The 15,161-nt window shown below is 41.9% G+C and overlaps 3 protein-coding genes and 1 pseudogene across 3 annotated transcripts; 3 read left to right on the forward strand and 1 right to left on the reverse strand.

The window, feature by feature from the left end:
• Positions 1 to 1,532: 1,532 nt before the first annotated feature.
• LOC139108005 (odorant receptor 9a-like) lies at positions 1,533 to 3,405 on the forward strand. Its single transcript, XM_070665950.1, has 4 exons — positions 1,533 to 2,216; positions 2,445 to 2,552; positions 2,722 to 2,874; positions 3,157 to 3,405. The coding sequence occupies exons 1-4, from the start codon at positions 1,617 to 1,619 to the stop codon at positions 3,217 to 3,219; spliced, it is 924 nt and encodes a 307-aa protein (XP_070522051.1). The 5' UTR covers positions 1,533 to 1,616; the 3' UTR covers positions 3,220 to 3,405.
• Positions 3,406 to 4,239: 834 nt separating this feature from the next.
• Positions 4,240 to 8,265, reverse strand: LOC139107932 (uncharacterized). Its single transcript, XM_070665846.1, has 2 exons — positions 5,643 to 8,265; positions 4,240 to 5,031 (listed from the first exon to the last, which is right to left on the reverse strand). Exons 1-2 carry the CDS (start codon positions 6,120 to 6,122, stop codon positions 4,849 to 4,851), a joined length of 663 nt encoding a protein of 220 aa, XP_070521947.1. The 5' UTR covers positions 6,123 to 8,265; the 3' UTR covers positions 4,240 to 4,848.
• A 2,607-nt stretch (positions 8,266 to 10,872) lies between these two features.
• LOC139107940 (uncharacterized) lies at positions 10,873 to 12,054 on the forward strand (annotated as a pseudogene).
• Positions 12,055 to 12,071: 17 nt separating this feature from the next.
• On the forward strand, positions 12,072 to 14,884 carry LOC139108186 (uncharacterized). The gene is made up of 2 exons (XM_070666278.1): positions 12,072 to 13,499; positions 13,880 to 14,884. The coding sequence occupies exons 1-2, from the start codon at positions 12,072 to 12,074 to the stop codon at positions 14,882 to 14,884; spliced, it is 2,433 nt and encodes an 810-aa protein (XP_070522379.1).
• Positions 14,885 to 15,161: the final 277 nt, after the last annotated feature.

Genomic DNA, 15,161 nt, shown 5'->3' on the forward strand with positions numbered 1-15,161 from the left:
CTTTACCCGTCACAAGCCTGCGCGGCCCTTAAGGATTCCGCAAAATTTTTTCCAAAAAGAAAGTCGTCTATCTCGGTCGAGTCCGCCGCGTTCTTGGCAATAAAGTTGAATGACGGCTTAGTGAAGGCCCTCCTAGCTATGGATAGTTTGAAGAAATGATCGGCTAACAGATGCATCCCGTCTGACAAGAGAGGTAAAGCCGAGCGAGCCTCTTCATTGAGAGTAGAAAAAACCTCTTCCTTAAGAAGCATTGAAATGCCCTGGCCGAAGGCGTTCAGAGAGGAGCCCACCTGAAGCTGTGACTGGGCCTGGAATTCATCCTTCTTGATTACGGAAGGCGCCAGAGCAGAGATCAATTCTTTATTGAGTTTGGGAGGGGTCAGAGCCGGTAAGTCTGCCCCTATGATATATTTTGACAGAAGAGAGGTGCGGGCCTCTTCAACTCAACCCTTTCCTGACTTTAGTTTGCACCGAGTCCGTCATGAAAGCATTCCAAGAAGATGGCGGAGGGATAGCTTATCGCCCTTGAAAAGCTTGGAAGCTATTGCACTAGCATCAGTGAGTGTCTCCACGACGGGAGAAGCAGAATCATCTACGATGACGCTCGAATCCTCGGGCTGAGCAATAGCCGCAATCTCGGGAGCGTCCGTGACATCATAAACTTCTGAAAAAGAATCAGATGTAGAAGAGCACAGTCGGATAAGTCCACTCTTTGCCACAAGATTATAATCAGTGGGTCGACAAGTGGACAAACCTGGTTCAACGTCCCGGTCAAGAAAGACCGTCTGTGTTTCTACTTGAGGCTCAACCTCGTGCCCTGAAGCCTCAGGCGAGAGAGCCGCTGCACTTAACAAAGAGAGAGCACGTGAGGGTGGTCTAATCTCTAAATCTCTATGTAAACCGGCAATGAGGCATTGCATCTGTTCCAGAATACGAGCACAGGAGGCCCTTGAGACCTGATCATCCTTCCTCGGATTGGCCTCATTCTCCTTGTCTGGGGAATGGCGTAAGGGCGGTCTATTAACCTCCCTATGCCTGTCTCGGAATCTCCTTTCCGGAGACGGCGAAACGGATGAGGACCGGTGCCTACGATGTTTACCAACCTTTTTGGACTTATGCTTCGGCATTCTTACTGAAAAAAAAAGATTTTAACAAATAAGCTAAGACACTAACGATGCAGCGCGGTATCACTTCAGAACGGCAAACACGACACAATGAGGTTTATGGTCACCGGAAGCGCGCAAGCGGTAGAGCGCATATGGCGGCGCGCATGTGGCGTTGCGCTGGTGGCGGCGCGCTGGCGGCGGCACAGCGCGCGTTTTTTTATTTAGGCTTTAAACAGTGTTATCAGACGACGTGCACGAGCACGACTACACAGTATTAAATCCGGACGAGACAACGGACATAATTAGGATCGAACTTCACTTCAGTAAGTTCGTTCAATCTATCAATCAAATACTATATTGAAACATCACGTTTACCAAAAAAATTTTTAATACTTTTTAATAAATGTTACTTTCTTGTTTATATTCCAGTTTATAAAAAAAAATACAAGATTTTTATTATATAAAAATATATTTATAATATATTTTTGACTGACTTTTTTTTTTAAGGTAATGATTTTTTTATTTAACCGCAACTACATACGTCAATATCACCAAATGCTAGATAATCTTTTCGAGGAAGAACTTGCGCGGAATGATTTAATTCGAACGGTAATGTTATCATCTCTACGCAAAATATATTCTCTGGCGTACATGTACTACGCCTTTGAAGCAGGAATATACTTGTCATATTATCTACCTCCGTGTTTAATCATAATTCGCGATCTCCTTCACTTTCGTTTAACTACGAGCTACAGCTTACCTTGTAAGCCTTTGTACTTCTGGACCATTCCCGATAATTTTTTGTATCACTTTCATCTAATGTACGAAATGAGTACAGCGTTTATCAGCTGCGTTGTAGCGTCTAGCATAGACACGATGTTTGGGTTTTGGATCTATCAGATCGCATCGACGATGGACGCTATGACTTACATGCTCACAAATCCTCCATCCACCGAGAGGTATTCGGACATAATAAAAATGTGTGTAATAAAACATCAGAAGCTGATGCAATGTTGCGACATGCTGGGCCACATTTATGGAAAAATAATCTTTTGGCACATTATCAGCAACGCCGTGCTTCTTTGCGCACTGATGCTCCAGGCATCGACAGTACGTGAATATATAAAATACATTTGACGTTCGATTTACGAATGTACATTGCTAATACTGAAAATAAATTACCGTTACACAATTAAATATATTATAATTTTATATTTAAAAAATGTACGGTACGCTTGTAATTTTCATTTCCTTTTTTTTTTTTTTTTTTTTTTTAACACAAAATGATACATAGCGCAAAGATTTCATGCTGTATTAATTGCTACATATGTTCAATAGTTTACGGAATTCACTGTTTCTAATATATCCATGTTTACAACATTCGCTGCAATCAAGCTAATCCAATCATTCATATACGCATGGCATGGCACTGTTCTTACAAATGCGGTGAGTTTAATAATTTGTGACAATGTAGAACTAATTATTTTAAATACTGCAATATGCACGGAATATAAACAAGAAAGTTCCATAACGATTTGCCATTTAATTCCTTGCAAACATGATTATCAATTTATTGCATATATGTACGTACAGTAACACCTATTTATATGCTTAGAGTGAAAACTTTCGCATAGGAATATATTTTGGTAAATGGCTTAATTCTAGTCTCAATAGCCATACGAGAACAAACATTGTTATGATGTTGATGCAAAAATCACTGACCATAAACGCAGTTTTTTCATCGGTTGATGTAGTCATGTTCACCAACGTAAGTATTAAATTATTAATTATAATTATAATTATTTTACGTAATACGTGTAAAATTATAAAATTTTCGAATAACTCGTTTTTCAACTTCTTCGCTTTAAAATAATTTTAATTATTGTTACCAATTAGGCGGCTCTACTCACAAAATAGATTTCCTTTAATTATTAATTTTTTTTTTCTTTGCAACGTCTGTCAACTAAATATTTATGTCTATTTATAATTATATATTCTTTGCTCGTCAAATTAATTTTCAATAATTTTTTTTCTTTGGTTTATTTTGTAGTTAGTAAATACCGCATTATCTTATTTCTTTCTGGTACGATCCGTCAGTAATAAAGAAGACTAATGGCAAACTCTACATGTGCTTTCTAAATTCCGACACGCTGGTAAAAATTATTATATTATAGCATAATTTATTACAAATTATTTTATTTAAGTAAAATCAATTTGCATTATTAACAACCTTTGTCATTGCACTATTAATAACTTTATATTAAAATAATAAAATATTATAATATCACCAATTATTATGCTATTGTTTTATTTGTATCAAATAATCAAATAGCAGTTATATATTATTTAATTATATACAATATATTGGGTTGGCAAATAAATTCGTTCGGTTTTTTTAACGGTAATAAACCAACGACAAAAACCGAACAAATTTATTTGTCAACTCAATAGTATATTAATTAAAATAAGTTGTACTTAACTTTTTCGATGCCTCTTTCCTATCGTTTCGTAAGAATAGACTCCATACATCATCGTTTGATTGAAATGTGAATAATATTAAAGATGACGGCTTAAGAAAACGTTACAGGCTGAACATAATGTACTTGCTTCTGTTTTCACCTTTCGTTTTGCATAATTGACATCTTCCGGGTCACCAGTACCACCTGAAACGAATCACAATGTCACTTTTAATATATCACACACCTAATATATTATTTTAAAGTGTTAATAGTAAGTGGGCAGCACCGGGGCGACAGTTGTGACGTCACACATTCCGACTGGCGCCAGAGGCGTGTCTGGTGGGCGTGGCCACCCCGAGTTAGTAGGGTTCTGATTGGATACCTCGTAACTGACCGCTCCGTGATTGGAGGGAAGTTTTGGGGCATTATTCAAAAAGGAGAGGATTAAGAAGGGTAGAAAATGGCGGAGATTGAATTTGAAAGTCTGTTTTTGCTGTGACTGCGTCAGGTAGAGACCTCCTAGGGTAAAGCAATTGCTTTCTTATAAGTAGCGCGAAGAAAGAGTAAGAAATTGGGCGTTGGCGTAAGGTTAAAATCGCTCTTGGGAAAAACAAAAGATATAAATATTGAGAAGTAACGCAATGTTTTAAAATATTATTTTTATTTTAACATGATATAATTTGGAGTTACAACAATAAGGAAAAATAAAACTACAAGTATAATTTTAGCCTATTTACAATATATCTTATTTTAAAGCGGAAAACTCGCAACGTTGTTTTAAATATAAGATTTAGCTATTTGGTCACTTAACCGTAGGGAAGAGAAAAATGTTTATTGATAAATCTACGTTTTAGTAATACGGGAGCGCAGGCTTTCGTTTTGGTTCGAATCACGACGTCGTGAAATGCTGTGCGACGGATAGCGTTAAAGCGTAGATTTATCGCAGTCGGATTTTCTTCCTCGCTTCGCTTGTTTTCCCTTTGTAATATTAAAGATTTAATAGATTTGAAATTAACTATTAAAGAATTGCTGTAATTTAGCGTGATTCCTTTTATCTTGCAGACTTCATGCGTGCACCCATCCGGTGTACGAACGACATACGCGTAAAATTTCGGGCCCCCGGAGACAAACGACGTGATATAGCTCCCGCAACCATAGCTTTCGAGCTCGTTGGTCATATCGCCTAGAAAATTTTCCGTAGTTGGTTCGTACTCGTTTGGAGCGCCGGTACTTAGATATATACAGAAATCGGTGTCGTAATATAATACACGCTGGTCGAGTAGTTAAAGATACTCATATAATTTGAGTCTCGCTTGGGCTGTTGTGTACGAGGCAATCACCACGTTTGTCATCGGGGAGGCAGCGATTGCCTCTTCCCGTAGCTGCCACGAGACGTAAAGCACGTCATCGTTGACGGGTAGCAACGATGTTACTTCGTGTTCGCTGCTTGCGAGTAAAGACGCGAGCTGCACTGCAAATCCCAAGTGTGTTAATTTAACACGCTTGATGCGTGTTTTTCATTGAGGCACTTTTTACACGTTTCTAGATGTTTAAAATAGAAATGCGTTTAATACGTGTTAATATAAAACACTAAATAACGAGTTTAAAATGTGTAATTTGTTGCGTGTAAATAGAATACTTCTTTCTATGTAAAAGTTTAAAAGTAGGTATTATAGTTTTCTTAAGAGAATAAAATAATAATATTATTATCTTAATATTATTTTATTCTCTTAAGAAGACATAAATACTTTCAAACTTTTACATATAGATACTTTGTGCTGAAAAATAAATAATTGTTTTCATCCTTATATTTTATTTTTTGCTTAGTATTTTACGTTTTATATTTTATATTATATTTATACATATTTAACTTTTATATATATTTTATATATTTTTTATATATTTTATATATATATATATAACTTAAATTTTTTTGTGTGTAATAAATGTGTTCATACGTGTGTTAATAAACCGTGTTAATAAAATCTATTACACACTTACGTATGTTTAAATAACACATAAACGTGGAAAAACGTGTAATTTTAAAATTACACACAAAAAATGTGTTAAATAACACACATGGATTTGCAGTGTGTTGATAGGTATTTATAATCTCGGTTTTCGGAAGATTGCTTTGCTGCCCGAATTTTCCCCAAAACGAGTTTAAGCATAATTTCGCAACCGAATGCAAGCCTGGATTTCGCGCGATATTATTTTTATCGAGGGTGATACCTTCGATATTTTCGTACTCGCGTAGATAACGCTCTTTAGACTTGTCGTCTACGCATTCGCTTGGCCATCTGCTGGCTTCTTGTTTGAGCTGAAGGAAGCAGTTTATGTAATCGGTGAACAAACCGCCTTGGCGCGTGGTGGGGTCGTAACGAGTAACATTGTACTGCCAAATTTCGCTTACAGCTCTTACAAGATAGCCTTTCTCAATGGCTTTACGTAATTCACAAGCAACCCAGGTACCCTCGAACTCGCGATCGGCACTACGCTCGTGCGTGCACTCTGTTTCAGCGAATGTTTCGCAACAACTACGACATAAGACAAACATGAGTTTACCGCGCACTCGATACGGAAGCACAGAGTGAAAAAGGTCGCGTAGGGGGAGTACTCGGCAGCAAACGAGTCCTTCCACAGCGTCAAAATTATATCGATCGGGTAAACCGATTAGCTCGTTGCATTCCTCGCCGATATATGAATTTTCTTATTATTTTTAATTTCACACAGCGTCGCGATATTACCCGTACGGCCGCCGAAGAATGCGTCACGAGGTTCGAGAGGTGGATGTTTTAACATCGGGTGATTTTTGAAAAATTCCTGCATTTCAGGATTTTCTTGCATCTCGTTGTTAAAAACGCATTCCCATTTTTCCTGGACAAAATAACCTAATTTTCAAAGACGGTTTGACCGGGCGATAGTGTGATTATACCGGGTTTCGAAAGTACAACCGCTATCGCTTTTTACCAATTTTCGATCGCGATTTTCGCGGTAGCACATCGGGCATCCGTGCCAGAAGCAGCCGTAAAATTGCAACACGTGTCGCTTTGTTGTGTTACTCAATTGCGTCTCGTAATACCCGTCAACGGGTACGCCTTCGATTCTATACTCGCGATCGCGACCCGCGTGGATTATGCGTCGACCGAGTTCGCGTTCCCTCCACACCAGCCATTGAAGTGCTTTACGCGAATCAGGGTTTCTGTAGTCCCCGGCCGGTATGATTCCTATTTGGTTTTCGCGTAAGAAATTTTTGTGAAAAACCCGCATGCAAGTGGAGGCGATAGTTGTGCACTCCTCGAAGGAACACACGTTACCACGTTCTAAAAATATACGTCTAAACGCCATACATGCGCGTCGGAGGATGTCGACGTCGTCGCGACAATATTTGATTATTTCCTGTTGGAAATTAAATACGATATTTTTTTCCAGCATTTCAGCGTGCCATGTTAAAAATCGTTTGCGCTCTTCGTCCTTCATTTGATCTGGAGAATAATAGTGCACAGCAGGTAGCGGACCGATGTAGTTTTGGTTTTCTTTCTTGTTAAATAAATGTGGAAAAGTACCTTTGACTACGGCCCCCTGCAGTCCGAAAGCTTTAGGTAACTCGGCTAAAGCCATAGGCATGTAATTGACGCTGTCAACAAATTTTGTTCGTCCGAGGGTCATTACTATTATTTTCGAACCGTTCAAAATTAAATCCGATTTTTGCCGAGTATCCTGCGTTTCTACAAGGTATTTCAAAATGAACTGTGCATCGAATGCTTTAGCATTGTAAGCGATGCAGATAAATTTTTTTTAATATTTTGTTTCACGTGTGGCAAAATCGACAAGCTGCTTTACAGGATCGTGATAAAATACAAATTCGCGTGTACCACACCATCGGCAACGAATCGTCATGTCGTCTATCGCGGCGCATGTTTCGCAAATTTGTTGGGCGACGCAAAGAGTGGGAACGTGAGTTTTTATATTTTCACAGCCTTCGAGCGACACGTTTTGACGTGTTTTAAAATCGTAAAAGATGAAGGCAATTTGATTTCTAGCATCGTTATTTGTAACGTCGTTTTTCTCCGTCGGCTCTGACGCCGTGCTTGTTCCAGCCTGAACAAGGTTATTGTTTATTGTTTTTTGTTTGAAAGGGTGCATGAAACATCGATGGTTCGCGGGTTGCTTCGATCGGCACAGCCTACAATATAGCTCATGGCAATTGTGCGACGAAGCTGTCTTAACAAATCGCCCGCAACCATCACAGTTTCGAACGGATTTGCACACGCTTTCGCAAGATTTTCCGTCGTAGGATTTTTCCATACGATGTCGTTCAAAACAGGCAGAGCCGAAAAACGTACGATTACACGCATCGCACGTAACAATCGCTGCGCCGCGAGTTTCACAAATTGGCGTTGCGTAACAACGCGGACAGCGTTTCGCACACCGATGTCCCCTTTCGTTTCTGTACCCTTTATTACACAGAGTGCAGAACCCCCCGCGAGAACCGGCTGCGGCGGTTAAATTTAGTATGGGATTGTAGTGGCACGAATCTTCGTAATACATTATATTTAATTGATGAGCGAGTTCATGCGCTAAAGAGAGGAGTAACGCGGCACCGTCGTATAGTGGTTTTTCGCCGAGAGCAAACGTGCTAAAATTATATATTCTTATTAGGATATTTTCTTCAAGCAGAACCCGTTGAAAACGCTCAATCTAGCGAATTCCACATCCTTCCGCGGGTATGGCGATACCGGCTTTTCTTGTCAGCTCAAGCGCTAACTCGCGTTGTAGCGAGGAGGTACGGTATCTTACGGAATTCCATCTCTTATGGAGCTCTCCCTCGCGCAGATTTCCTCGCTCGGAATAGATTCGCACCACTACGAGTGAACGCGGAAGACACAAATTATCTGTATTCGCGAGTTGTAAAATCGAGCGTTTAGCAACCCCTGCGTGTGTTAATTTATTTGACATGTTTCCGCGGCCGACGGAAAGCGCCGCGTTAAAAACTTGAACGTTAAATTTTTTTGCGACATTAATCCCACTAGCGCTTTGTGCTACCGAACTTACGAGATTCCATATATCTTCGTGAGTTAAGTCCTGTACAGGACGGAACGACAGCCTCGCTGGGCCGTGGGTTAGATTCGCGGAGTTAAACGCTAAACCTACATAATTTCCCGGCTCTCTTGAACGCACCGCGTACGCGTGAATTTCGCGGAACGCACTTTCCAGCCAACGGGAAATATCGTGACCATCGGGTGGCTGACGTATTTTAAATGTGGCCTCTTGCCCGAGTAATTTAAAATTTTTTAATTGTCGTGAATTTTCCGCGTGTAATTCTACATAATTAAATCTATCGCCAACCTCGTCTCGGTGTTCAAACTGGCTATCTTGCTGATGCTGCTGGTGTTGTGATAGCTGGGGTTCGAGTTGTTCGCTCTCGGCACCGTCGTCGTCGTCGCTGACAATATCGTTAAAGATGCTGTCTTCTTCGGAGTACCAGTTTATCGGCTCCGTCGCATCTGAGGAGTTGCGGAAAGTAGACGTCGACGACACGCTATCCCGTCGGATTTCGCCACCACCATGCTGTATTTCTGAAAACGAAAAACTTATTAATCTCGCCTAATTGTTAGATTAAAATTAATATTTTTCGCGACGCGTCGACTACATCACACTATATTAAAGCAACTCACCTCCAGTTGCTTTATACACACGCGCGGTAAAATAGTCCCCGACTCGCTTTCTTCTTAATATTCAGGCGAGTAAGAAATAGTATCTGACAAAAAATATCGGCGCAGTATTATAACGGAACAAGCGCGGTAATAAAAATGTAGGTAAAAAACTATAATTACCTTGAGGATAAGAGTGTACAGTTTCATCGCTCTCCGCTAGCACTATCACGCTTTCCATCGGTTCTTCCTCTTCTTCCTCTCCTTCATCTTCTTCCTCGCCTTCTTCCACATCCTCTAGCGTGTTTTCTTCCTCATCTTCTTCTTCAGTGACCAAATCATCATCCGATGACATTTCGCGCAATGTCACAGCCCGTGGTTCTCTTGCGTCGTTATCCTCCTCTTCTTCCTCCTCCTTCTCCTCCTCTTTCATCGTATCCTCTTCCATCGTCTCCTCTTCTTCCTCCTCTTCATTTTCTTCTTCATTGGAATCTAATTCCATTGTTGTCTCACTTTCCACACCTGAAAAAGAAAATATTCTATTAATAGATATTCAAAATTTTAATACAATTTTTAAATCAATAAACTTACTCTGAGTGAAAATAAGCGATTCGACCGAGCTCGGAATCCTTTCGCCGGCGAATACCACGGAGTCATCATCGTCGTTTTCGGAATTTCCCGCGGGAACTTCTGTTGATTAAAGCGCATTTTTATTTTATTACGCTGACTTAGATATCACACGTTTATTGTTAAAACGATTTGAATTAATATTAACCTGCAGTTCCAAAAGCATCATGAGCGTTTTGTTCACGTTGTGCAGCGTCAGGATCGATACGTCTTCTCTTTGTCAAAAATCAATAATTTTAACACCAATTTAATAAATAAATAATTAATTAAAATAGTGTTCAAACTTACGTAAAGACAGACGTGGTCGCTCTCCATCGTCAGCGGAACGTTTGCGTGATTGTGGCCTTACAAGAGCCACGGGCCTGGCTTCTGCTTCTTCCGAAGTAGTGCTAAATCCGCGTAGAAAATCGGCGATGTATCCACTCACATCTTTTTCTTCGTGCTCGAAACATACACGCACTTCCACTATTTCACGTATAATGTTTAACAGTTTTTCACACCCCGAGCAATGACCAAGTCCAGCTGTGGCCTTAGGCCACGAGCAAGCCTAAAAACGTAAGATCCCGCGCCGCGATTACCACCAATCGCCCTAAGTTTTAGCGCGGACACTGTCGATTTTTAATTTACGCGGGCCGACCAACCGCCCGCGGCGCGTAGCGCGGACCGCCGTAGCCGGTGACATGGGCCGCTCAACCGCCCGTACCGCACACCGCCACAGACCGCTCGGGAGGGGGGTTTCCCCCACTCTCGGGCCAACGGGTGTATAAACCGCCTCGAGTGCGAGCTAGGCACATTATGCGACGTCTCGTCCGGATGGATAATCGTAGTAGCGCTCCGCTGCTTAGCAATCAACAGGACAAATTTAACAGGAAAAAACAGGGATGGCGCCACAACCGTGGCCCTCACCGCGTGTGGCGCCGCAAACCTCATTGTTTTCCTGTTGCACGTGCAATTTACAGGCAAGTTTTTATTTCAGTGATATTTTACATTTTATTCTCGTTTTTTGATATGGGTAAATCGTCCCATAAGTCCAAGAAGAGAAAGCGCTCGCCGTCAGACGAGCGGATTTCCACGCTCGAAAGCAAGATGGACCGGCTTATGGAGATTTTGTCGGGCGCTTTGATTGAGGTTAGAGAACGACCTTCTCGACATTCCTCACCTTCGCCTTCCCCCTCTCAACAGAGAGGCGGGGACTTATCGCCGTCGGAGGACGAGCAGAGGCGGGTGAAGGATTCTGGGTGCTCGGATTCGCAGAATGTAATTCTTCCGGCGCCACAGCCCACAGGTGTGTACGGGATGGCTGGATCTGCATTTGCGAAATGCAGGCTGCCTATCGACACAACCTTCCCTCAATTCTCGGCTGATTCTCAATTTTCCCTTCTAGATGTGGTAAGCATCCCGGACGAGAGAGAGTTTCCTCCCTCACCTGTTCCAGAGGAAGCTGTGGATAAAATTGGTGCCCTTACAAGAGAGTTATTTGGGGAGGAGCTGCAGAAAGTAGAGGTGTTGCCCTGGAACGAATTAATTTCTAACAAGTGGCAGTCCCTTTCTCGCCAGGGGTTATCTGAGGACCAGCGCCAGACTCTGCTGAAAAGATACGCCCCACCTGACACGGTTGCCTTTCTCAAGGCTCCCAAGCTGAACCCTGAGTGCAAGGCAGGCCTAAAAATAATGCGGTCGTGAAGAGATTTCTTCAATAGTCTAAATCAAGACCAAGTTGGCGTTGCTCTATGTGCGCTAGGCGAAGCTTTGTCTGACTTTCTGAAGCCTAGTCTGCAACAATCTTTAAGTCCGGAGGCACGCTCAGCTGTATCTAAAGTTAACGACAGCGCTAAGATCATTGCAGACCTTTTTTACCGCCTTTCGGTAGCCCGTAGGGCTCAAATTCTGCCCATCTTAAACTTAGTGGCCAAGGGTACAGCGGACCAATTACAGGCGGACGAGTTCCTGTTCGGTGCTGCCTTTGGAGAGGAGATAAAGAAAGCAACCACGATTGAGAAGTCTAGCAAGGGCATTGTTAAGGCAGCCCCTTCTTTATCTAGAAGAGCTCTTCCTGTCAATATGTCGGCTCAGGCGAATTCCTCCAAGTTGGGAAACGCCCAGGCCCCTGTACGGAATCCGAGACAGGTGAATCGGAGGGGTACAGGGGCACAGACCAGCAGTCGACGGCAAACTTACCGCTCCAGGTCTCATTCGAGGAGGAGATAGACGTTGCTCAGGTAAGAATGGGTGGCAGATTGGCCAGTTTTCTCCCGCGCTGGAGACTTGTCACAACAGACCAGGTTATACTAGAGGCGGTCAGTGGCTATAAACTTCCGTTTAGAGCACATCCTGCTGTGCAATTATCGGAACCGGTTGTCCATCTTTCTGATTCTGAGCAAAGTATTTGTGCCCTTGAGATAGACAGACTCAGGGATTTAGGAGCGATTGAACTGGTTTCTGATTGTGAGGGGCAGTTTATTTCACCTTTTTTCATCCTTAGGAAATCATCTGGCGGCTGGAGATTTATATTAAATCTGAAGGAGTTGAATAATTATATTATAGCTCCACATTTTAAGCTCGAGGACTGGAAGACAGCTATGCGTCTGCTCTCACCAGGCGATTATCTAGCCTCTATAGATTTAAAGGATGCTTACCTTACAATCTTAATTCATGAGGCCTACAGAAAATATTTACGTTTTCGTTTTCAGGGACATCTATATCAGTTCAGGGCACTTCCCTTCGGTCTGGCTTCAGCACCATATTTATTTTCTAGGATTCTTAAGCCAGTTTTGTACTCTCTTAGGAAAGAGGGTCTATTCTCTGTGGCCTACCTAGACGACTTTCTACTCATAGCTCCGGACTTTGACCGATGCTCTATTAACGTCTCTACGACCTTAAATCTTTTATCAGACTTAGGTTTTCTGGTTAATAGAGAAAAGAGCGTTCTCATTCCATCTACCTCTTGTAGATTTCTGGGTTTTTTATTTGACACCAGATCTTTCTCAATTGCTATTCCACCAGATAGAAGGACTCATCTCTTGAAGCTTACATCTGCATTCTTAAGTAAAAAATCTTGTAAGATTCGTGAGTTCGCCAGTTTTATTGGCTCATTAGTTTCTGTTTGTCCGGCGGTTCTTTACGGCATTTTACACACTAAGCTTCTGGAAAGAGTGAAATTTCGGGCTCTACTTGACGCGGATGATAATTTTAATGCCCAGATGACGCTTCCTGTGTCTATTAGAGAAGACCTTATCTGGTGGAAGGATAATTTTGAGGATAACTCGCAGATTAATAAGATTAGACCGGGTAATTTTGACTTGACTATTTTTTCGGACGCTTCCACTTCTGGATGGGGCGCTGTCTGTGCTGATAGCCGTACTCATGGTTTTTGGTCTTCTGGGGAAAAACAATTCCACATTAATTATTTGGAGCTGTTGGCAGTTTATCATGGCCTGAGATGCTTTGCCTCCCATCTCTGCCATGTTAATATTCTGTTAAAAATAGATAATGCTACGGCTATAGCATATATTAATCGTATGGGTTCTGTTAAGTTCCCGCATTTATCTGATCTTTCTAGGAAGATTTGGCTCTGGTGTGCAGATCGGGACATTTTTCTCTTCGCCTTCTACATACCTTCTTCCCTGAATGTTGAGGCGGATGCTGAATCGAGAGTGAGTTCAGAGGAAACCGAGTGGTCCCTGGGAGCAGCGTACTTTAGGGAAATTAATTCGGCCTTTGGGCCCTTTGATATAGACCTCTTCGCGTCGTCTATTAATAAGAAATGTTCAAGGTTCGTTTCATGGCTCCCGGATCCTGAGGCTTGGGCAGTCGATGCTTTCTCGTTAGATTGGGGCAACTTCTGTTTCTATGCTTTTCCCCCCTTCATTTTGATTCTGAGGGTTTTACGGAAAATAATTTCAGATAAGGCAGAGGGAGTTGTGGTTGTCCCTTGGTGGCCGGCTCAACCTTGGTTCCCTCTATTCAGTAGACTTTTAATTGAACCTCTGGTTTCCTTTGGACCCAATATTAATGCATTGTCTTCTCCTTTTAGGGAGTTTCACCCAGCCTGGAGAAGGATTTCCCTGGTGGCAGCGAGATTATCCGCAAAGCCTTTAGGTTAAGAGGCACTCCATCAGTAGCTATAGAGACCACCTTGGGATCCATTACGCCATCTACAATTGCCCAATACACTAAACCACTCAGGTTGTGGTGGAATTTTTGTTTAGAGAAACAGGTAGACTGTTTTTCACCACCAGTATCGGCTTTCCTAGAATTTCTCTCGGACAGACTGCTAGAGGTTTCCTTCTATTCGACGCTTAATTCCTACAGATCGGCGATCTCTCTAATTTCTAATAATGATATCGGTTCTAACCCTCTAGTAAGGAGGTTCTTTAGAGGTGTTGCTTCACTTAAACCGCAACGCCCGCGATACGACTTTATTTGGAACCCGTCTCCGGTTATCGAGCATTTGGCGACAATATACCCCTACGAGGACGTTCCCTTGGAGATTATTTCCAGAAAATTAATTACTCTTTTAGCTCTAACCACTGCCCAGAGGATGCAGACTTTAGCGGCCATTCGAATTTCCAACATTAGATTTTCGGATAGGTTAACGATCAAGATCCCAGATAAACTAAAGACTTCGGGAGTGGGGAGGTCTCAGCCCTTCCTTTCATTTAAACCCTTTAAGGAGCGCCCTGAATTATGTGTCTTTTCTCTCACTAGACACTATATCGAATTATCTCGAGAAGTTCGGGAAATTGGATGTGACCCACTCTTTATTTCCTGTCGTAGACCTTACAAACCAGTGTCTTCGCAGACTCTAGGACATTGGGTGAAAAGCGAGCTGGGAGCTGCTGGGGTAGATGTATCAATCTTCTCAGCACATTCCACCCGCCATGCCGCGACCTCGCTTGCGGCCAGTAAAGGGATTAACCTGGAAGAGATTAGACGAACTGCGGGATGGACTAAATCTTCAGATGTTTTTGCAAGATTCTATAAGAGACCTATTCTTAAGGAGAATTTCCAGTCGGCCATTCTTAGTATTAACGAATGATTTATTTTCTTTTCTCAGGCTGTACTAAGTGTATTTTCTTTTATATTCTCCTTTTATTTTCGCAGATTGCGTTAAATATATTTTCTTTCTTTTTTGTGTGAGCAAATTCTAGGTTAAACAACTACGATTATCCATCCGGACGAGACGTCGCATAATTGATGAATTGAACGAACTTACCTTAGTGAAGTTCGATTACAATTATGCTAGTCTCGTCCGGATGGAGACCCACCACTACCCACCCTTTTTTGTTTTCGAATTTGCTGGGTTAAACTTATGA

The sequence above is a fragment of the Cardiocondyla obscurior genome, linkage group LG14 (genome assembly GCF_019399895.1).
Source record: "Cardiocondyla obscurior isolate alpha-2009 linkage group LG14, Cobs3.1, whole genome shotgun sequence".
Lineage (NCBI taxonomy): Eukaryota > Metazoa > Arthropoda > Insecta > Hymenoptera > Formicidae > Cardiocondyla > Cardiocondyla obscurior.